Source organism: Oncorhynchus gorbuscha, linkage group LG21 (assembly GCF_021184085.1).
Source record: "Oncorhynchus gorbuscha isolate QuinsamMale2020 ecotype Even-year linkage group LG21, OgorEven_v1.0, whole genome shotgun sequence".
In the NCBI taxonomy this organism is placed as follows: Eukaryota; Metazoa; Chordata; class Actinopteri; order Salmoniformes; family Salmonidae; genus Oncorhynchus; species Oncorhynchus gorbuscha.
In genome coordinates, this window is record NC_060193.1 from 4,434,594 (window position 1) to 4,458,085 (window position 23,492).

At 42.5% G+C, this 23,492-nt stretch overlaps 2 protein-coding genes across 4 annotated transcripts in view; one reads left to right on the forward strand and one right to left on the reverse strand.

The window, feature by feature from the left end:
* Positions 1-4,530: 4,530 nt before the first annotated feature.
* On the reverse strand, positions 4,531-14,839 carry LOC124007655 (CD276 antigen-like). 3 transcript variants are annotated; one of them, XM_046318322.1, is made up of 5 exons: positions 14,479-14,839; positions 12,016-12,399; positions 11,419-11,703; positions 11,163-11,302; positions 4,531-5,530 (listed from the first exon to the last, which is right to left on the reverse strand). In XM_046318322.1, exons 1-5 carry the CDS (start codon positions 14,507-14,509, stop codon positions 5,435-5,437), a joined length of 936 nt encoding a protein of 311 aa, XP_046174278.1. In that variant the 5' UTR covers positions 14,510-14,839; the 3' UTR covers positions 4,531-5,434. The 3 variants fall into 3 exon arrangements, with proteins under 3 accessions (XP_046174278.1, XP_046174279.1, XP_046174277.1); XM_046318323.1 differs by lacking the exon at positions 14,479-14,839 and adding an exon at positions 13,253-13,666 and having other exon boundaries at positions 12,079-12,399; XM_046318321.1 differs by lacking the exon at positions 14,479-14,839 and adding an exon at positions 13,253-13,666.
* An 8,625-nt stretch (positions 14,840-23,464) lies between these two features.
* Positions 23,465-23,492, forward strand: part of LOC124007812 (serine/threonine-protein kinase 26-like) — a 29,603-nt gene continuing 29,575 nt past the window's right edge. The window contains exon 1 of the mRNA XM_046318587.1: positions 23,465-23,492. This exon is cut by the window's right edge and continues 89 nt beyond it. The gene's annotated coding sequence lies outside the window, so the exon portion shown is untranslated.

Sequence of the window (23,492 nt, forward strand, 5' to 3'; positions counted from 1 at the left end):
ACCGGTACCCCCTGTATATAGTCTCCACATTAACTCTGTACCGGTACCCCCTGTATATAGTCTCCACATTGACTCTGTACCATAATACCCTGTATATAGTCTCCACATTGTACCATAATATCCTGAATATAGTCTCCACATTGACTCTGTACCATAATACCCTGTATATAGTCTCCACATTGACTCTGTACCATAATACCCTGTATATAGTCTCCACATTGACTCTGTACCAGTACCCCCTGTATATAGTCTCCACATTGACTCTGTACCATAATACCCTGTATATAGTCTCCACATTGACTCTGTACCATAATACCCTGTATATAGTCTCCACATTGACTCTGTACCATAATACCCTGTATATAGTCTCCACATTGACTCTGTACCATAATACCCTGTATATAGTCTCCACATTGACTCTGTACCATAATACCCTGTATATAGTCTCCACATTGACTCTGTACCAGTACCCCCTGTATATAGCCTCCACATTGACTCTGTACCAGTACCCCCTATATATAGTATCCACATTGACTCTGTACCAGTACCCCCTATATATAGTATCCACATTGACTCTGTACCAGTACCCCCTATATATAGTATCCACATTGACTCTGTACCAGTACCCCCTATATATAGCCTCCACATTGACTCTGTACCAGTACCCCCTGTATATAGTCTCCACATTGACTCTGTACCAGTACCCCCTATATATAGTCTCACTAATTTTATTTTACTGCTGCTCTTTAATTAGTTAATTTTATTTCTCATTTTTACTTAACACATTGTTCTCAACTAAATTGTTGGTTAAGGGCTTGTCAGTCAGCATTTCACTGTAACATGTCGTATTCAGCGCATGTGACAAACACAATTTGATTTGTTTCACATGAAAACATGTTGTGAACCTGGTGTGACATTATTGAAACTCTGCCGCCACCTCATGGACATCAAGAGGAACTACACTGTGTAGTGTGTATCACACAGTGGACCATAGTGGACCATACAGCCCATCTACAGTGTAACATAGTGGACCATACAGCCCATCTATAGTGGACCATACAGCCCATCTATAGTGTAACATAGTGGACCATACAGCCCATCTATAGTGTAACACAGTGAGGTTGGTCTCACTTCCTGATTGGTATTATATTATTAAAAGGTCCAGAAGCCTGGGGTTGGTCTCACTTCCTGATTGGTATTATATTATTAAAAGGTCCAGAAGCCTGGACACTTCCTGATTGGTATTAACAGATTATAAATAATGACTAGTTATTCACTCTAAAATGAGATGTTTTCATTTATATAATAAAATATGGTAATTTTCCCGTTCTCTCTGTTGTGTAGTGATGGTCATTCTGTCACGGCTGTTGAATGAACAGGACCAAGGTGAACATATTCTCTTTATTAGAAAAGACGCCGAACAAAACAATAAACACTACCAAACAAACCGCTCTGGATAAGAGCGTCTGCTAAATTACTTAAATGTAATGTAAATGTGACGCTAAAGGCTATGTGCCATAAACAAGTCAACTTCCCACAAAGAAAGGAGGGAAAAAGGGCTACCTAAGTATGGTTCCCAATCAGAGACAACGATCGACAGCTGTCCCAGATTGAGAGCCATACACGGACAAAACATAGAAATACAAAACATGGAAAAACAACAGACTTCCCACCCCAAATCACACCCTGACCAAACCAAAGAGACATTAAAAGGCACTAAGGTCAGGGCGTGACACATTCAGTCTTCTGTGAGCCGGATCATTTTTCTCGGTCCACCTAAAAAGAGACGTTCATTCGGCTCCCAAACGGCTGCTCGTTCAGTATGGCTTAGAAATGGAAAAAACAATGACAAAATAGTCCATACAAATTCTAAAACGTTGACTACCATTATGTCAGATGGTGAAATGTGAGTTGAAATACATTTTTACCAAATTATTAGATGGCCTGCAACAAAAAACATGGACTGAACAAATGAGACTGGACCAGAATGATGCGTCGTCCTCTCTATATAGTTCCTGCCCTGAGGAACATGGACTGGACCAGAATGATGCCGTCCTCTCTATATAGTTCCTGCCCTGAGGAACATGGACTGGACCAGAATGATGCATCGTCCTCTCTATATAGTTCCTGCCCTGAGGAACATGGACTGGACCAGAACGCCGTCCTCTCTATATAGTTCCTGCCCTGAGGAACATGGACTGGACCAGAACGCCGTCCTCTATATATAGTTCCTGCCCTGAGGAACATGGACTGGACCAGAACGCCGTCCTCTCTATATAGTTCCTGCCCTGAGGAACATGGACTGGACCAGAATGATGCATCGTCCTCTCTATATAGTTCCTGCCCTGAGGAACATGGACTGGACCAGAATGATGCGTCGTCCTCTCTATATAGTTCCTGCCCTGAGGGACATGGACTGGACCAGAATGATGCGTCGTCCTCTCTATATAATTCCTGCCCTGAGGAACATGGACTGGACCAGAACGCCGTCCTCTATATATAGTTCCTGCCCTGAGGAACATGGACTGGACCAGAATGATGCATCGTCCTCTCTATATAGTTCCTGCCCTGAGGAACATGGACTGGACCAGAATGATGCGTCGTCCTCTCTATATAGTTCCTGCCCTGAGGAACATGGACTGGACCAGAACGCCGTCCTCTCTATATAGTTCCTGCCCTGAGGAACATGGACTGGACCAGAACGCCGTCCTCTCTATATAGTTCCTGCCCTGAGGAACATGGACTGGACCAGAACACCGTCCTCTCTATATAGTTCCTGCCCTGAGGAACATGGACTGGACCAGAATGATGCATCGTCCTCTCTATATAGTTCCTGCCCTGAGGAACATGGACTGGACCAGAATGATGCGTCGTCCTCTCTATATAGTTCCTGCCCTGAGGAACATGGACTGGACCAGAACTGCCCTGAGGAACATGGACTGGACCAGAACGCCGTCCTCTCTATATAGTTCCTGCCCTGAGGAACATGGACTGGACCAGAACGCCGTCCTCTCTATATAGTTCCTGCCCTGAGGAATTACATCTTCAGAGAATGTTTTGATAATTTATCTGCAGATAATCCATGTCTGGAGCTCAACAAGCAACAGTTAACAGTTTACAAATCATGGAGCCAAATTAACATTTTTTCACATTTTTGTATTTTGACAGGAAGTTAATGCTGAGACAGGTCTCTTTTCCAGGTGAGCCCTGTATATCACCACAATACACTACACATTTTATTTATTTAACCAGGAAGGGCTCATTGAGATTAAAATTCCTGGCCAAGATAGGCAGCACCGAGTCATTACAAAAAAAACTAGACAAACAAGATGAAAAACTACAAGTAATCTAGTAAAAACCATTGAATTCACAAGAGTATAAAACAGCAAATTAAAAACATTGACAGGTCAGGGAATCAGCCTCAAAATCCTTCATCAGTGATTTAACAACACCAATCAGGACAAGTTCTTCCAGTTTATAAGTATTTTGTAAGGCGTTCCAAGCCGATGGTGCAGAGTACATAAAAGCCCTTTTACCAAATTCAGTTCGGACATTTGGAACAGTTAGCAGGATAAAGTCCTGCGAAAGAAGAGTACCCACTACATTTCTGAACAATAAAAATGCAGAAATAAAAAGGTAGTAATCCCAAAATAGCTTTGTAACTAAAAATATACCTGTGACTAAGCCTACGAGTGACTAGAGAAGGCCAGCCAACCCTGGTATACAAAGTGCAGAGGTACGTAAGGGTTTTGCAGTTTAAAATACATCTCAAAGTGCCATGGTAAAGAGTATTAATTGATCTCAAACACTGAGTGGAATCATTCATATATAAAATATCCCCATAGTCTAGTAAATACATAAATGTAGCTAAATACTAGCCTCCTTCTGGCTTCAAAAGAAAAACAGGCCTTATTCCTAAAATAAAATCCCAATTTCAAGTTGTTGAATATGCAATTTAAGAGAGGCCGTCATCAATTACAATTCCAAGATATTTATATGAGGTTACAACCTCAATCTCCTTGCCCTGACAGGTAGTAATAGGTGAAAGGTTCAGAGGTATATTTCTTGCTTTAGAAAACACCATTAGTTTAGCCAGTATTGAGGATAAGCTTCAATTGACACAAGGTATGTTGAACAGTATGAAAAGCAGTTTGCATGTTCTGGAAAGCTTTTGTAAGAGACGAGGCACAACAGTAAATAACAGTATCATCAGCATAAAAATGAAGTTGTGCATTGGACATTTTACATCATTTATATAAATAGTGAATAAGAGAGGACCAAGTACAGAGCCTTGGGGCACACCATTCAAGACAGACAATTTAATACAACATGAGCCCATCAAATTGAGTGCACTGAGTTCTATCAGGCAGATAGTTAGCAAACCATGCAACTGTATGCTCCGAAAGACCTACACGACAATCTCTGCCTTAGTATAGCATGATCAACTGTATCGAAAGCATTCGAGGGATCAATAAAAAGTGAGACACAGTGCTGTTTTTTGTCAAGGGCTTCAGTGATATCATTTAAAACCTTCATGGCTGCTGTAATTGTGCAATGCTTCTTCCTGAAGCCTGATTGGTACATTGATAAAATAGAGTTAGTAAATAAAAACTATTTTAGCTGTTCACCAGGGGTGACAGCTTTGAGATTGGCCTTAAAATACATGAAAAGTAAAACACGATCACAAAAAAAGACCACCTAACAACTGTCAAATGCCCCAGAGACGCCAATTCCTCCCATTTAAGTGCATTGTAGATCCTTCCAAACGCAAGGTGCAAGGAATCCAAAGGCTGATTTAGAAAAAAAAATAGCTTAAAACAGTGGGACTGTTCTGGAATTACGGTTGCTGAGTTCACATTCATTAATATCCCACAAGGCTTAGCGCCTCTGACTCAGCAACTCAAAGAAGTAACACTTGCATGTCCCGTGACCAGCAAGTCAACATATTTAGTATGATGTCTCAAAGGCCTCACATACATTACAGATCAAATTGTATTGGTCACACACGTGGATAGCAGATATTATTGCGAGTGTAGCGAAATGCTTGTGCTTCTAGATCCATAAAAACTGCTCTCCTTCAATTGCGTTATGAATTGTTGTGCTTTAACTGAGAAGAGCCTGATAAGACTGTCCCTTCTGCAACTCCCTACGTGTGACCTCTGTCGCGACCCCGGCAATACAGAAGTCTCTCACCAACTCAGCCAGGCATTGATTGCTTCTGTATGCAATAGCTGGTCCTTTCACTATATGATTGTGCATTGTCCCTGTCAAATAAATCAGCACCTATTACAGACTACATAAACTACACCAAAGATGCCTGATATAAAAAACTAATGCTTCTGACAGTGCCATATATGGAGTGGCAGGTAGACTAGTGGTATATATGGAGTGGCAGGTAGACTAGTGGTTAAGAGCGTGGGGCATCATTTCACATTTAAACCGATGACAGACTGGGATCACTGGCCTCATCTTCCTCATTCTTCGTCGTCTCCTTGTTCTTCATTACTGACGTCCACCTTTCCTGTTTAAACTGGATGAGAGACAGGATTAGAACAGAACTGTCTAATAGAACCTCACATGATCAGTCAACTAACAGTCACCTGTATTCATTCATTACAGCTACAGTGGTGGTTGTATTCATTCATTACAGCTACAGTGGTGGTTGTATTCATTCATTACAGCTACAGTGGTGGTTGTATTCATTCATTACAGCTACAGTGGTGGTTGTATTCATTCATTACAGCTACAGTGGTGGTTGTATTCATTACAGCTACAGTGGTGGTTGTATTCATTACAGCTACAGTGGTGGTTGTATTCATTCATTACAGCTACAGTGGTGGTTGTACTCATTCATTACAGCTACAGTGGTGGTTGTATTCATTCATTACAGCTACAGTGGTGGTTGTATTCATTCATTACAGCTACAGTGGTGGTTGTATTCATTCATTACAGCTACAGTGGTGGTTGTACTCATTCATTACAGCTACAGTGGTGGTTGTTCTCATTCATTCCAGCTACAGTGGTGGTTGTATTCATTACAGCTACAGGGGTGGTTGTATTCATTCATTACAGCTACAGTGGTGGTTGTATTCATTCATTACAGCTACAGTGGTGGTTGTATTCATTCATTACAGCTACAGTGGTGGTTGTATTCATTCATTACAGCTACAGTGGTGGTTGTACTCATTCATTACAGCTACAGTGGTGGTTGTATTCATTCATTACAGCTACAGGGGTGGTTGTATTCATTCATTACAGCTACAGTGGTGGTTGTATTCATTCATTACAGCTACAGTGGTGGTTGTACTCATTCATTACAGCTGCAGTGGTGGTTGTACTCATTCATTACAGCTACAGTGGTGGTTGTATTCATTACAGCTACAGTGGTGGTTGTATTCATTACAGCTACAGTGGTGGTTGTATTCATTCATTACAGCTACAGTGGTGGTTGTATTCATTCATTACAGCTACAGTGGTGGTTGTATTCATTCATTACAGCTACAGTGGTGGTTGTATTCATTCATTACAGCTACAGTGGTGGTTGTATTCATTCATTACAGCTACAGTGGTGGTTGTATTCATTCATTACAGCTACAGTGGTGGTTGTATTCATTCATTACAGCTACAGTGGTGGTTGTATTCATTCATTACAGCTACAGTGGTGGTTGTATTCATTCATTACAGCTACAGTGGTGGTTGTATTCATTCATTACAGCTACAGTGGTGGTTGTATTCATTCATTACAGCTACAGTGGTGGTTGTATTCATTACAGCTACAGTGGTGGTTGTATTCATTCATTACAGCTACAGGGGTGGTTGTATTCATTCATTACAGCTACAGGGGTGGTTGTATTCATTACAGCTACAGTGGTGGTTGTATTCATTCATTACAGCTACAGGGGTGGTTGTATTCATTCATTACAGCTACAGTGGTGGTTGTATTCATTCATTACAGCTACAGTGGTGGTTGTATTCATTCATTACAGCTACAGGGGTGGTTGTATTCATTCCAGCTACAGTGGTGGTTGTATTCATTCCAGCTACAGTGGTGGTTGTATTCATTCCAGCTACAGTGGTGGTTGTACTCATTCATTACAGCTACAGTGGTGGTTGTATTCATTCATTACAGCTACAGTGGTGGTTGTATTCATTCCAGCTACAGTGGTGGTTGTATTCATTCATTACAGCTACAGTGGTGGTTGTATTCATTCATTACAGCTACAGTGGTGGTTGTATTCATTCATTACAGCTACAGTGGTGGTTGTATTCATTCATTACAGCTACAGTGGTGGTTGTATTCATTCATTACAGCTACAGTGGTGGTTGTACTCATTCATTACAGCTACAGTGGTGGTTGTACTCATTCATTACAGTTACAGTGGTGGTTGTACTCATTCATTACAGCTACAGTGGTGGTTGTACTCATTCATTACAGCTACAGTGGTGGTTGTACTCATTCATTACAGCTACAGTGGTGGTTGTACTCATTCATTACAGTTACAGTGGTGGTTGTACTCATTCATTACAGTTACAGTGGTGGTTGTACTCATTCATTACAGCTACAGTGGTGGTTGTATTCATTCATTACAGCTACAGTGGTGGTTGTTCTCATTCATTACAGCTACAGTGGTGGTTGTATTCATTACAGCTACAGGGGTGGTTGTACTCATTCATTACAGCTACAGTGGTGGTTGTATTCATTCATTACAGCTACAGTGGTGGTTGTATTCATTACAGCTACAGGGGTGGTTGTATTCATTCATTACAGCTACAGTGGTGGTTGTACTCATTCATTACAGCTACAGTGGTGGTTGTATTCATTCATTACAGCTACAGTGGTGGTTGTACTCATTCATTACAGCTACAGTGGTGGTTGTATTCATTCATTACAGCTAGAGTGGTGGTTGTATTCATTACAGCTACAGTGGTGGTTGTATTCATTCATTACAGCTAGAGTGGTGGTTGTATTCATTACAGCTACAGTGGTGGTTGTATTCATTCATTACAGCTACAGTGGTGGTTGTATTCATTACAGCTACAGTGGTGGTTGTATTCATTACAGCTACAGTGGTGGTTGTATTCATTACAGCTACAGGGGTGGTTGTATTCATTACAGCTACAGTGGTGGTTGTATTCATTACAGCTACAGTGGTGGTTGTACTCATTACAGCTACAGTGGTGGTTGTATTCATTACAGCTACAGTGGTGGTTGTATTCATTCATTACAGCTACAGTGGTGGTTGTATTCATTCATTACAGCTACAGTGGTGGTTGTATTCATTACAGCTACAGTGGTGGTTGTACTCATTACAGCTACAGTGGTGGTTGTACTCATTACAGCTACAGTGGTGGTTGTATTCATTACAGCTACAGTGGTGGTTGTACTCATTACAGCTACAGGGGTGGTTGTATTAATTCATTACAGCTACAGTGGTGGTTGTATTCATTACAGCTACAGTGGTGGTTGTATTCATTACAGCTACAGTGGTGGTTGTATTCATTCATTACAGCTACAGTGGTGGTTGTATTCATTACAGCTACAGTGGTGGTTGTACTCATTACAGCTACAGTGGTGGTTGTATTCATTACAGCTACAGTGGTGGTTGTATTCATTACAGCTACAGTGGTGGTTGTATTCATTACAGCTACAGTGGTGGTTGTATTCATTACAGCTACAGTGGTGGTTGTATTCATTACAGCTACAGTGGTGGTTGTATTCATTACAGCTACAGTGGTGGTTGTATTCATTCATTACAGCTACAGGGGTGGTTGTATTCATTACAGCTACAGTGGTGGTTGTATTCATTACAGCTACAGTGGTGGTTGTATTCATTCATTACAGCTACAGTGGTGGTTGTATTCATTCATTACAGCTACAGTGGTGGTTGTACTCATTCATTACAGCTACAGTGGTGGTTGTATTCATTACAGCTACAGTGGTGGTTGTTCTCATTCATTACAGCTACAGTGGTGGTTGTACTCATTCATTACAGCTACAGTGGTGGTTGTATTCATTCATTACAGCTACAGTGGTGGTTGTATTCATTACAGCTACAGGGGTGGTTGTATTCATTCATTACAGCTACAGTGGTGGTTGTACTCATTCATTACAGCTACAGTGGTGGTTGTATTCATTCATTACAGCTACAGTGGTGGTTGTACTCATTCATTACAGCTACAGTGGTGGTTGTATTCATTACAGCTACAGGGGTGGTTGTATTCATTACAGCTACAGTGGTGGTTGTACTCATTACAGCTACAGGGGTGGTTGTATTAATTCATTACAGCTACAGTGGTGGTTGTATTCATTACAGCTACAGTGGTGGTTGTACTCATTACAGCTACAGTGGTGGTTGTATTCATTACAGCTACAGTGGTGGTTGTACTCATTACAGCTACAGTGGTGGTTGTACTCATTACAGCTACAGTGGTGGTTGTATTCATTACAGCTACAGTGGTGGTTGTATTCATTCATTACAGCTACAGTGGTGGTTGTATTCATTCATTACAGCTACAGTGGTGGTTGTATTCATTCATTACAGCTACAGTGGTGGTTGTATTCATTCATTACAGCTACAGTGGTGGTTGTATTCATTCATTACAGCTACAGTGGTGGTTGTATTCATTACAGCTACAGTGGTGGTTGTATTCATTCATTACAGCTACAGAGGTGGTTGTACTCATTCATTACAGCTACAGTGGTGGTTGTATTCATTCATTACAGCTACAGTGGTGGTTGTTCTCATTCATTACAGCTACAGTGGTGGTTGTATTCATTCATTACAGCTACAGTGGTGGTTGTATTCATTACAGCTACAGTGGTGGTTGTATTCATTACAGCTACAGTGGTGGTTGTATTCATTCATTACAGCTACAGTGGTGGTTGTTCTCATTCATTACAGCTACAGTGGTGGTTGTTCTCATTCATTACAGCTACAGGGGTGGTTGTTCTCATTCATTACAGCTACAGTAGAGGTTGTACTCATTCATTACAGCTACAGTGGTGGTTGTACTCATTCATTACAGCTACAGTGGTGGTTGTATTCATTACAGCTACAGTGGTGGTTGTTCTCATTCATTACAGCTACAGTGGTGGTTGTATTCATTCATTACAGCTACAGTGGTGGTTGTTCTCATTCATTACAGCTACAGTGGTGGTTGTTCTCATTCATTACAGCTACAGTGGTGGTTGTTCTCATTCATTACAGCTACAGTGGTGGTTGTTCTCATTCATTACAGCTACAGTGGTGGTTGTAGCGTGAGTGGAAGTAGGGAGATTTAAATTATATCTGATATATATTTTATAAGATCTTATCTTATAAAAGTGTTGAACTAAGAGTTGACGTTGCTGAATAACAACATATGAATTTACTCATAAAAGCAGCAGCTCTTTGCTGTGTTCGTTGAGTCTCTCGTCGTCATGGTTTTGAAATCTCACAGTATTTGATGCGTGTTAGAGCCTTTGTTTAACAGCCTATGGTATGAAGAAACCATGCAGACATTCATCTGAGTTCTGATTGGCCAGCGGTAGGCCTATAGGGGCACTTGATTTGCTCTCTGGGCCTGCCAGTTAGGCAGAATTCTACCTTACAGTTGAAGTCTGAAATTTGAAGTTTACATGCATACCTTTCAACTTTTATTTTTTTAAATCACATCATTGTGTGTGTACTATTGTTTGTGCAGATGAACATGGTACCTTCAGGTGTTAAAGTAGTAGCTCCACCACATAACACTATCACACCAGGAAGTAACTACACCCCATAACACTACCACACCAGGAAGTAACACTACCACACCAGGAAGTAACTCCACCCCATATCACTACCACACCAGGAAGTAACTCCACCCCATAACACTACCACACCAGGAAGTAACACTACCACACCAGGAAGTAACCCCACCCATAACACTACCACACCAGGAAGTAGCTCCACCACATAACACTACCACACCAGGAAGTAACACTACCACACCAGGAAGTAACTTCACCCCATAACACTACCACACCAGGAAGTAACCCCACCCATAACACTACCACACCAGGAAGTAACCCCACCCATAACACTACCACACCAGGAAGTAGCTCCACCCCATAACACTACCACACCAGGAAGTAACACTACCACACCAGGAAGTAACTCCACCCAGGAAGTGTGACTTACCTTTCTGAAGGTCAATATCCCATTTCTTATCAACAGGTAGAGACATCCAGCTACAGCTACAGCTTCAACAAGAACTGCTCCAAGAACTGCTCCAAGAACTGTCAGCCAGCAGGAATGACAAGTCTTAGGAAACATCTGATCTGAAAAACAGGAAGTAGAATTATTACAATACCTAATGTTTATTACACATGAAAGGACTTTTAAACAGGACATTTTTTACAGATCGTGTCTTCATTCAAATATCCAAAACTCTCACCTGGAACATGAACCTGTCTCTCCTTCATGTGTTTGATCTCCAACTGTTGAACACGACAGGTGAAGGTGTTGTTGTCAGAGTTCGGGACGGTGACATGGCTTGTCACAGTGTAGCAGCCTTCACGGTCTCTGGACGTCTCTGTAGGTCCAGCAGCAGGGAGGACACGTCCCTGAGCGTCACACCACTCCATGACAGGCTCTGGGTAGCAGCCTTCAGCCTCACACCGCAGTACCACCTCATCGCCTTCTATTCCCCCAATGATGATAACTGGTCTGGACACAGCACCTATACAGATATACCGCGGCTTTCAGCCAATCAGCATTCAGGGCTCAAGCCACCTAGTTTATAATGTTTGTGACAGACTGTATACCACAGCTTTCAGCCAATCACTATTCAGGGCTCAAACCACCTAGTTTTAACATGTTTGTGATATCAGACCGTATACCACAGGTATGACAAAACAGTACTTTTGAACTGTTCTGTTACCTTGGTAACCTGTTTACAATAGCAATAAGGCAACTCGGGGTTAGTAGTATATGGCCAATCTACAGTATGTAACTAATACTCATCATGCAATGGACTTGACATTGAACTCACCCTTGATTTCATGAGATCTGTCTCTTAAGGGGGTTTGGGTGGTCAGCAGGTGTGTTGACTCACCAACAAGCAGTTGAATGATGGTTTTCTGGTGGTTCAGCAGTGGAATGTAACAGGTGTAGTTTCCAGCATCAGAGAGTTTCACTCTGGTCAACTTTAAACTAGTGTTGCCGTTCTCTAGTTCTTCTTTAAACAGTGATGTCCTTCCCCTGAAGACTGGATTCTGGAGCACAAGATCGTCCTTCTCATCTCTGTAAAGATGGACCTCTTTTGGTTTTAGGTCCGGTCTCTGCCACTCTACTGACTGATTCACAGCACTGACGGAGTGTCTCAGGGTGCAAGGCAGGATGACGTCATCACCAACTAAGGCCACAATGGGTTGAACTGTCCGTGAGAAAAACAGATTACAGATTCATATACTTTGAGACAAAGCAAGACATATGCCTACTGAATGTTGAGCAGGTTGACAGTGACTCCCACAACAGCTAAGGTCATGTGAAATATGAACATTGACTAACATCAGTCCTACAAATGTGAACTTTACTCTCATACACAATTCAATAAAGCGTCTCACTAAATAGTAGGGATCCGTTAGAACAATCGGTTTATTGATGAGTTGATCGGAGGTGTTTGAATCAATCACAGATATGAAAAAGGCTGTGTTTCCACAGACAGCTGATCTCTCTTTAGTGAGAGCTTTCACATGACGCTAGGCGACCTCAGGAGACACTTTTAAAAGGTCCAATCTGAAGATCAAATCATTTCTGGGTAACTTAAGTTAAGTTAAAGAGATCACGTTTTTTTTGTGATAGAATAGAAGTGGCATCTCCAACACTAAAATGGCATAATAATCATGTTCACAATTCCACAGCATTATTCCAACCTCAGTGTGTAAATATAAAACACAGGTGAGGAAATCAGATGTTTGACTGCACTGGGCCTTTAATAGTTCTCCTAACAAAGCCTATTCCGTGTTTCGGTTAAAAGCTTTAGGAAGGGACTGAAACCACAGTTAATAGCAATACCTGACCGTGACAGCAAGATGTTACACCTGCAAATCAGTGTACACGACAAAATAAACTTTGATTTGGCCCCGGTTTACAAGAAGCATCTTTAGGCTACGTTTAATCGTTAGAACCGTAGGATCCTATCCGATGCTTTCGGGAAACCGGGCCCTATCCCATTCTACAGAAGCTGTATATAATCCACATTATTCCTAGCAAGCTAATTTACTTACCAACTGTATCACTAGATGTTGATGATATTCCGATGATGTACATTGCCATTGTACACAACCAGAAGGGCAAAGAAGTCTTCATATTGGCTGACTGGCCTAGTTAAATAAAGGTTCAAAATAACAAATATATTCTGAATTTTCGGAATTCTGATCCGTCGCTCGATGGTTCTCCTTTGGTTTTTGTTTCTCGGCAGTTGTTGTCCAATGTTATTGTTGTGTATTGATATTCTAGTATCATACTCTATACCTTCTACTGCACCTGTATCCACTCCTTGTTTAACTACGTTGAAACGCATTAACCAACGCGTTAATTTATACTCCCATCTCATGTCATGTCCTGTCCTTATATTAGTTGTATAAGTAATCCAGTGTGCTATACAAACACAACTTTCGCTTTAGAAAAACGTAAGTCGAGTAATGCACGCTAGCTTTTGACCCGCCTGAGTGCCTGCAATAGGCTGAGCAAGTTTAAACCACGCCCAGTCTCTACTGTGATAGGCCAACAGACGGGTTGGAACTGTCTATCACAGTATAAAGAATACCGTTTTACGATGTTCTGGTGCTGCTCAGGCAGTTTAGGGTGTTGATTAAGGACCTAGTAATTGAGGAATTTAACCGTTTTTCTGTTGTGTTTTGTATTGATTCATGTTTTATCTTACATTGTAATTGGTGTTGTATTGTTGTGATAGCTAGCAAACGTACTTACCGCCTGTGTGACTTGATGTTGATGATATAATAATGATGTACATTAAAAGTGAACACAACACGCAGACCGAATAAGTCTTCATATTGTCCCGTTAAAGACAGAAGTTATGTAGAACTATAGGAATATGTCAATCTGTGCGACAGGATACATTGACATTACCGATGAGTTATCAGCAGCAAAAATACTCTCCCGAGTATCCCCCTTTTTGCTGAATAAAGTTGCATTGCGTCAAACTCGGTACTGACTGGGAAGCGGTGTTCCGCCGCGTGCTTATAGTGTACAGGAAGTGAGCCAATATTTGTACTGCTGTCTCACACACGCACACTCACCACCAACCTGTCAAATCAAAAATCAAATTGTATTGGTCATATACACATGGTTAGCCTGTCAGGGTGGGTTTAATTTGTGGAACGTTCCTATAGGAATCTGTTCCAAAAACGTTGTAAATAACAAGGTTGTAATGCGGCGCAATAAGATACCGGGCAGGGAGTGGCCTATGAAATGCAAGTGTTTTACTCACCACGTTTATTCCGGAACATGTCTGTCTTCATTCTGGTAGCCTCCACCGTCTCTCGTTCGTTGTTTTAGTTCATTTTCCGGTGTGTCGGCATTCGGCAGGTGAACTCTATTGCGCGTCTATTAGGCTCTCTCTATAGTTAACATGTAATTTAACTAATGACTACTCGCTCCAATATTTGATTTGCTAGGTGGCTTGTACACAACTGTTACCGATGACACGGTATATCCCAGCCTCCTCGTAATCCAGAAGCATACATTGTATTTAGCCAAATTCTCTCTGTCTTAATCCTGTTGCCCAAATATAGCAGGTAACTTGTGTCGATGTTGTTGAGTTCATCTTGCCTAGTTAAATAAATATTAAATAAATGAGAAATGTTAAAATATATGCTTTGCCTATTTCATGTAACATCAAGATGCTCGACTCACTATAGTTGATTTAGAATAGCGTGGTGTAGTTCCTCTTGATGTCCACTAGGCGTCAGCACAGTTTCAATAATGTCACACCAGGTTCACAACATGTTTTCATGTGTAACAAATACAATTGTATTTGTCACATGCGCCGAATACTACATGTGTAGATCTTACAGTGAAATGCTGAATAAAACAGGTGTAGTAGACCTTACAGTGAAATGCTGAATACAACAGGTGTAGTAGACCTCACAGTGAAATGCTGAATACAACAGGTGTAGTAGACCTCACAGTGAAATGCTGAATACAACAGGTGTAGTAGACCTTACAGTGAAATGCTGAATACAACAGGTGTAGTAGACCTCACAGTGAAATGCTGAATACAACAGGTGTAGTAGACCTTACAGTGAAATGCTGAATACAACAGGTGTAGTAGACCTCACAGTGAAATGCTGACTTACAAACCCTGAACCAACAATTGATTTTGAAGAAAAATATGTGCTAAACATCCTGATTCAGCTCAGCAGTCTCACCAACCCTCTCTAACCCTCCCCAAGACCAAATATAAAAAATGATGCTATTTAAAAAAGTGTGAAGCCCATCAACTCTTCATTTACCAGATTACAGTTTGAATCGGACAGCAGCCAATCAAATTGTGCCAGCGGAGGAAAAGTTGTGCGTGGCAGTGCAGAGGAACGTCGAGGAGAGAGTTCAGATGGGGCCCTTGGAAACAGAGGAACGTCGAGGAGAGAGTTCAGATGGGGCCCTTGGAAACAGAGGAACGTCGAGGAGAGAGTTCAGATGGGGCCCTTGGAAACAGAGGAACGTCGAGGAGAGAGTTCAGATGGGGCCCTTGGAAACAGAGGAACGTCGAGGAGAGAGTTCAGATGGGGCCCTTGGAAACAGAGGAACGTCGAGGAGAGAGTTCAGATGGGGCCCTTGGAAACAGAGGAACGGAACGTTGAGGAGAGAGTTCAGATGGGGCCCTTAGAAACAGAGGAACGTCGAGGAGAGAGTTCAGATGGGGCCCTTGGAAACAGAGGAACGTCGGGGGTGAGTTCAGATGGGGCCCTTGGAAACAGAGGAACGTCGAGGAGAGAGTTCAGATGGGGCCCTTGGAAAGATGATACCCAACATTATCATTTTTGGATATAAAGACTAAACTGTATCAACAAATAACGGATTGCAACTTGCAAAACATGCAGGAAGAGAATTACAGACGGAGGCAACAACTTCCAACTTTGTTCTACATTTGAAGCTGCACAAGGAACGGTAAGTCCTGGTTAATATAGTAGCCGACAGCTATGTATTTTATTACTTTACTGGTGTATTATGTAGGCTAACGTAACGTTAAATCAATGAGCCTCCACACAGTCAGTCAGTGTGGGAACGTGATCATTGCATCAAGATTGAGCTACAATATATTTATTTTAATTATTTGCATAAATGTAATATACTAACTATTACACTTGTTAAATAAATGAAATGGTTTTACATTTGGTGAAGAGCACATTATGACTTGTTGTTTGACCACCACGGTGGGAACCACACATGCGGAGATCATCCGTTCATCTTCTCTGCGTCTCACAAAGACTCGGTGGTTGGAACCAAAAATCTCCAATTTGGACTCATCAGATCAAAGGACAGATTTCCACCGGTCTAATGTCCATTGCTCGTGTTTCTTGACCCAAGTTCGCCTCTTCTTCTTGTTGGTGTCCTTTATAATGTTGTTTCTTTGCAGCAATTTGACCATAAAGGCCTTATTCATGCAGTCTCCTCTGAACAGTTGATGATGAGATGTGTCTGTTACTTGAACTCTGTGATGCATTTATTTGGGCTGCAATTTCTGAGGCTGGTAACTCTAATAAACTTATCCTCTGCAGCAGAGGTAACCATGGGTCTTCCTTTCCTGTGGTGGTCCTCATGAGAGCCAGTTTCATCGTAGAAGAAACTTTCAAAGTTCTTGAAATGTTCTACATTGACTGACCTTCATGTCTTAAAGTAATGATGGACTGTTGTTTCTCTTTGCTTATTTGAGATGTTCTTGCCATAATATGGACTTGGTCTTTTACCAAATAGAGATATCTTCTGTATACCACCACTACCTTGTCACATCACATCTGATTGGCTCAAACACATTAAGAAGGAAAGAAATTCCACAAATTAATTTAACAAGGAACACCAGTTAATTGAAATGCATTCCAGGTGACTACCTCATGAAACTGGTTGAGAGAATGCTAAGTGTGCAAAGCTGTCATCAAGACAAAGGGTGGCTACTTTGAAGAATCTCAAATATAAAATATGTTTTGATTTGTTTAACACTTTTTGGGTTATTACATGATTCCATGTGTGCTAATTCAAACAGATGGCGATGTCATTTACAAAATAGCCTCCAACACTCTACTCAACAAATTGGATGCAGTCTATCACAGTGCCATCCGTTTTGTCATCAAAGCCCCACTGCCCACCACTGCGACCTGTACACTATCGTTGGCTGGCCCTCACTTCACCCACTGGCTCCAGGTCATCTATAAGTCTTTGCTAGGTAAAGCCCTGTCTTATCTCAGCTCGCTGGTCACCATAGCAGCACCCATTCGTAGCATGCGCTCCAGCTCTTCCCCTACTGTATTTATTTATCCCACCAGCCATGGTCCAGCATACCAGCTAGCTACCATGTCTCTAAGCATACCTGGAGCTGGTCAAGAAGCTACCATGTCTCTAAACATACCTGGAGCTGATTCAGAAGCTACCATGTCTCTAAATATACCTGGTCAAGAAGCTACCATGTCTCTAAACATACCTGGAGCTGGTCAAGAAGCTACCATGTCTCTAAACATACCTGGACCTGGTCAAGAAGGATTTTCATACAGTGTTGTAGAATCATTTCACCAGCAGGTGTCAGCCTTGTTCCAGTTTTCAAACCTCCACTCCATGTGGAGACTAAAAACAGATTGTGAGAATTTTCATTCCATTTTCAGCCACACTTGAACCAGGAAATGTTTCTCTTTGTCCAAGTCCACAAACAATAAATACTATTAATTCTCATCAAAATGTCACTAGTTGAGTTGCTGTAAAAATAAATACAAAATGTCTCCCTTCATTCAGTGGAAGGCAACTAAAGACACACCTGACGTTATGTATAGAGAGACAGACTGACCTGACGTTATGTATAGAGAGACAGACTGACCTGACGTTATGTATAGAGAGACAGACTGACCTGACGTTATGTATAGAGAGACAGACTGACCTGACGTTATGTATAGAGAGACAGACTGACCTGACGTTATGTATAGAGAGACAGACTGCCCTGACACTGAGGTATGAGAGACATACTGACCTGACACTATGTATAGAGAGACAGACTGACCTGACGCTGAGGTTAGAGAGACAGACTGACCTGACACTGAGGTATGAGAGACAGACTGACCTGACGTTATGTATAGAGAGACAGACTGACCTGACCCTGAGGTATAGAGAGACAGACTGACCTGACACTGAGGTTAGAGAGACAGACTGACCTGACGTTATGTATAGAGAGACAGACTGACCTGACGTTATGTATAGAGAGACAGACTGACCTGACGTTATGTATAGAGAGACAGACTGACCTGACGTTATGTATAGAGAGACAGACTGACCTGACGCTGAGGTTAGAGAGACAGACTGACCTGACGCTGAGGTTAGAGAGACAGACTGACCTGACACTGAGGTAAGAGAGACAGACTGACCTGACGTTATGTATAGAGAGACAGACTGACCTGACGCTGAGGTAAGAGAGACAGACTGACCTGACACTGAGGTAAGAGAGACAGACTGACCTGACGCTGAGGTTAGAGAGACAGACTGCCCTGACGCTGAGGTTAGAGAGACAGACTGACCTGACACTGAGGTAAGAGAGACAGACTGACCTGACACTGAGGTAAGAGAGACAGACTGCCCTGACGCTGAGGTTAGAGAGACAGACTGACCTGACGTTATGTATAGAGAGACAGACTGACCTGACACTGAGGTAAGAGAGACAGACTGACCTGACGTTATGTATAGAGAGACGGACTGACCTGACGTTATGTATAGAGAGACAGACTGATCTGACGCTGAGGTTAGAGAGACAGACTGACCTGACGTTATGTATAGAGAGACAGACTGACCTGACGTTATGTATAGAGAGACAGACTGACCTGACGTTATGTATAGAGAGACAGACTGACCTGACACTATGTATAGAGAGACAGACTGACCTGACACTGAGGTTAGAGAGACAGACTGACCTGACACTGAGGTTAGAGAGACAGACTGACCTGACACTGAGGTTAGAGAGACAGACTGACCTGACACTATGTATAGAGAGACAGACTGACCTGACGTTATGTATAGAGAGACAGACTGAGACTAAGGAGAACTCTAGGTGTTACAGCATCAGAGACTAAGGAGAACTCTCTAGGTGTTACAGCATCAGAGACTAAGGAGAACTCTCTAGGTGTTACAGCATCAGAGACTATGGAGAACTCTAGGTGTTACAGCATCAGAGACTATGGAGAACTCTAGGTGTTACAGCATCAGAGACTAAGGAGAACTCTCTAGGTGTTACAGCATCAGAGACTATGGAGAACTCTAGGTGTTACAGCATCAGAGACTATGGAGAACTCTCTAGGTGTTACAGCATCAGAGACTATGGAGAACTCTCTAGGTGTAACAGCATCAGAGACTATGGAGAACTCTCTAGGTGTAACAGCATCAGAGACTATGGAGAACTCTCTAGGTGTAACAGCATCAGAGACTATGGAGAACTCTCTAGGTGTTACAGCATCAGAGACTATGGAGAACTCTCTAGGTGTAACAGCATCAGAGACTATGGAGAACTCTCTAGGTGTAACAGCATCAGAGACTATGGAGAACTCTCTAGGTGTAACAGCATCAGAGACTATGGAGAACTCTCTAGGTGTAACAGCATCAGAGACTATGGAGAACTCTCTAGGTGTAACAGCATCAGAGACTATGGAGAACTCTCTAGGTGTTACAGCATCAGAGACTATGGAGAACTCTCTAGGTGTTACAGCATCAGAGACTATGGAGAACTCTCTAGGTATAACAGCATCAGAGACTATGGAGAACTCTCTAGGTGTTACAGCATCAGAGACTATGGAGAACTCTCTAGGTGTAACAGCATCAGAGACTATGGAGAACTCTCTAGGTGTAACAGCATCAGAGACTATGGAGAACTCTCTAGGTGTTACAGCATCAGAGACTATGGAGAACTCTCTAGGTATAACAGCATCAGAGACTATGGAGAACTCTCTAGGTGTTACAGCATCAGAGACTATGGAGAACTCTCTAGGTGTAACAGCATCAGAGACTATGGAGAACTCTCTAGGTGTTACAGCATCAGAGACTATGGAGAACTCTCTAGGTGTTACAGCATCAGAGACTATGGAGAACTCTCTAGGTGTTACAGCATCAGAGACTAAAGAAGATAATTTCGTAGGAATCGTATCAATATTATAGTTACAAAGTAACATAAAATTGAAGTCACAAAAACTGGAGAAGATATAATGAGGGATGAGATTCCAAATTGAAGTTGGATTCTTACATTTTGTTTTGTTGCCCAATTTATCTTAAAACTATTATTTAAAAAAAATTGAGCCTACCATATTCATATGAGTTCATAACGACAGATTTCCTAATATAATGTGTACGATTTTGTCACGACTGTCTTCGGGATGAAGAGAGCAGGACCAAGATGAAGCGTGATGGTAATCCATATCTAATGGGAATACTTTAAACACCGAACAAAAACAACACACCGACAAAAGGAATGAAGACGAAACAGTCCCGTAACGTGAACACTAAACACAGGAACAATCACCCACTAAATACCCACAGAATATGGCTGCCTAAATATGGTTCCCAATCAGAGACAACGATAGACAGCTGCCTCTAATTGAGAACCAATCTAGGCAACCATAGACATACAAAACACCTAGACTAGTCACAAACACATAAACATACAAAAGCCCTAGACAACCCTAAAACCACATACATCACCCATGTCACACCCTGACCTAACCAAAATCACAAGGAAAACAAAGAATACTAAGGTCAGAGTGTGATAGTACCCCCCCCCAAAGGTGCGGACTCCCGGCCGCACACCTAACACTATATGGGAGGGTCTGGGTGGGCATAAAATCGAGGTGGCGGTTCAGACTCGGGACGTGGACCCCGCTCCACTTCACCCTTACTTAATGTCTCTGGAGGGGGAACCCTCACCGCCGAACACGGACTAGAGGACACCACTGGACTGATGGTCGAGTCTGTAGTGAGTGACGCCTCTGGACTGGAGGGAGACTCTGGCGGATCCGGACTGGAGGGAGACTCTGGCGGATCCGGACTGGAGGGAGACTCTGGCGGATCCGGACTGGTGGGAGACTCAGGCGGATCTGGACTAGAGGGAGACTCTGGCGGATCCGGACTGGAGGGAGACTCTGGAGGATCCGGACTGGAGGGAGACTCTGGCGGATCCGGACTGGAGGGAGACTCTGGTGGATCCGGACTGGTGGGAGACTCAGGCGGATCTGGACTAGAGGGAGACTCTGGCGGATCCGGACTGGAGGAAGACTCTGGCGGATCCGGACTGGAGGGAGACTCTGGAGGATCCGGACTGGTGGGAGACTCTGGCGGATCCGGACTAGAGGGAGACTCTGGCGGATCCGGACTGGAGGGAGACTCTGGCGGATCCGGACTGGGGGGAGACTCTGGCGGATCCGGACTGGAGGGAGACTCTGGCGGATCCGGATTGGAGGGAGACTCTGGAGGATCCGGGCAGACTGGCGGCTCTGGCGGCTCCTGACAGACGGGAGGATCTGGCGGCTCGGGACAGACTGGCGGCTCGGGACAGACGGGAGACTGGCGGCTCGGGACAGATATTTTCTTAAATATTTTCCAACCTCATATTTAAAAAGCTCCAAATTATTACTGTATGAATTGTCATTGAAAGACTTATTCCAAAAGTGTGTAATTACATTTCTTATCTCCATCTTGACCAACTCATGTTTTAATATAGAGCTATTAAGCTTCCAGTAGGATGCTCTGCCAAGGCCATTATCCGAGATAAACAGTGCAATGTCAGTATAAACAGCTCTATGATCAGTAAGGGCCATTATGAGAGATAAACAGTGTAATGTCAGTATAAACAGCTCTATGGTCAGTAAGGGCCATTATGAGAGATAAACAGTGTAATGTCAGTATAAACAGCTCTATGGTCAGTAAGGGCCATTATGAGAGATAAACAGTGTAATGTCAGTATAAATAGCTATAGGACCAGTAAGGGGAGTGACCAGGATGTTAACAGAAATAGTCTGTTTATCAAAACATTTCAACACCAACCACAGATCTTTGGTGGTTGTCTGCAGTGGGTCTTATTACTCCAAGTGAAAGACTCGTCATTAGGAAACTTTAGTCTCCAAATATCTAGAATATCAAACCTTTCCATCAACTGCCTCAAACTTGCATTCATAGAAGTGGACTGTTCCGGAGGCCAAACTAATATTCATAGAAGTGGACTGTTCCGGAGGCCAAACTAATATTCATAGAAGTGGACTGTTCCGGAGGCCAAACTAATATTCATAGAAGTGGACTGTTCCGGAGGCCAAACTAATATTCATAGAAGTGGACTGTTCCGGAGGCCAAACTAATATTCATAGAAGTGGACTGTTCCGGAGGCCAAACTAATATTCATAGAAGTGGACTGTTCCGGAGGCCAAACTAATATTCATAGAAGTGGACTGTTCCGGAGGCCAAACTAATATTCATAGAAGTGGACTGTTCCGGAGGCCAAACTAATATTCATAGAAGTGGACTGTTCCGGAGGCCAAACTAATATTCATAGAAGTGGACTGTTCCGGAGGCCAAACTAATATTCATAGAAGTGGACTGTTCCGGAGGCCAAACTAATATTCATAGAAGTGGACTGTTCCGGAGGCCAAACTAATATTCATAGAAGTGGACTGTTCCGGAGGCCAAACTAATATTCATAGAAGTGGACTGTTCCGGAGGCCAAACTAATATTCATAGAAGTGGACTGTTCCGGAGGCCAAACTAATATTCATAGAAGTGGACTGTTCCGGAGGCCAAACTAATATTCATAGAAGTGGACTGTTCCGGAGGCCAAACTAATATTCATAGAAGTGGACTGTTCCGGAGGCCAAACTAATATTCATAGAAGTGGACTGTTCCGGAGGCCATCTATCAATTAAAGTATTCGGAGAAATATTAAAATCCCCGACCTACTATAAGTAAAGATTCTAGTAACTGATCGTTTTCAAGTTTGAAATAGTACCCATAAATGTTGGTAATAATAATGTTGTTACAGTTGATAACAAGAGAGAAAAAAAAGTGATCAAAAGGGTCCTAGTCTGAGTGCAAAATAATTCCATTGAAGTGAATCTTTAAGAGTGATAACTACAGCAGAGCGTTCAGAAACATGCGGATCCTCCGTGCGGGTAAACTAACTGACCGCGAGTCATAACGCTGGTATTCACAACCACACTGATTTGTCTGGAACCAACACGGAGCAGGATTCACGGTTTCACGAGTCAAAACCTTTCCCTCCCC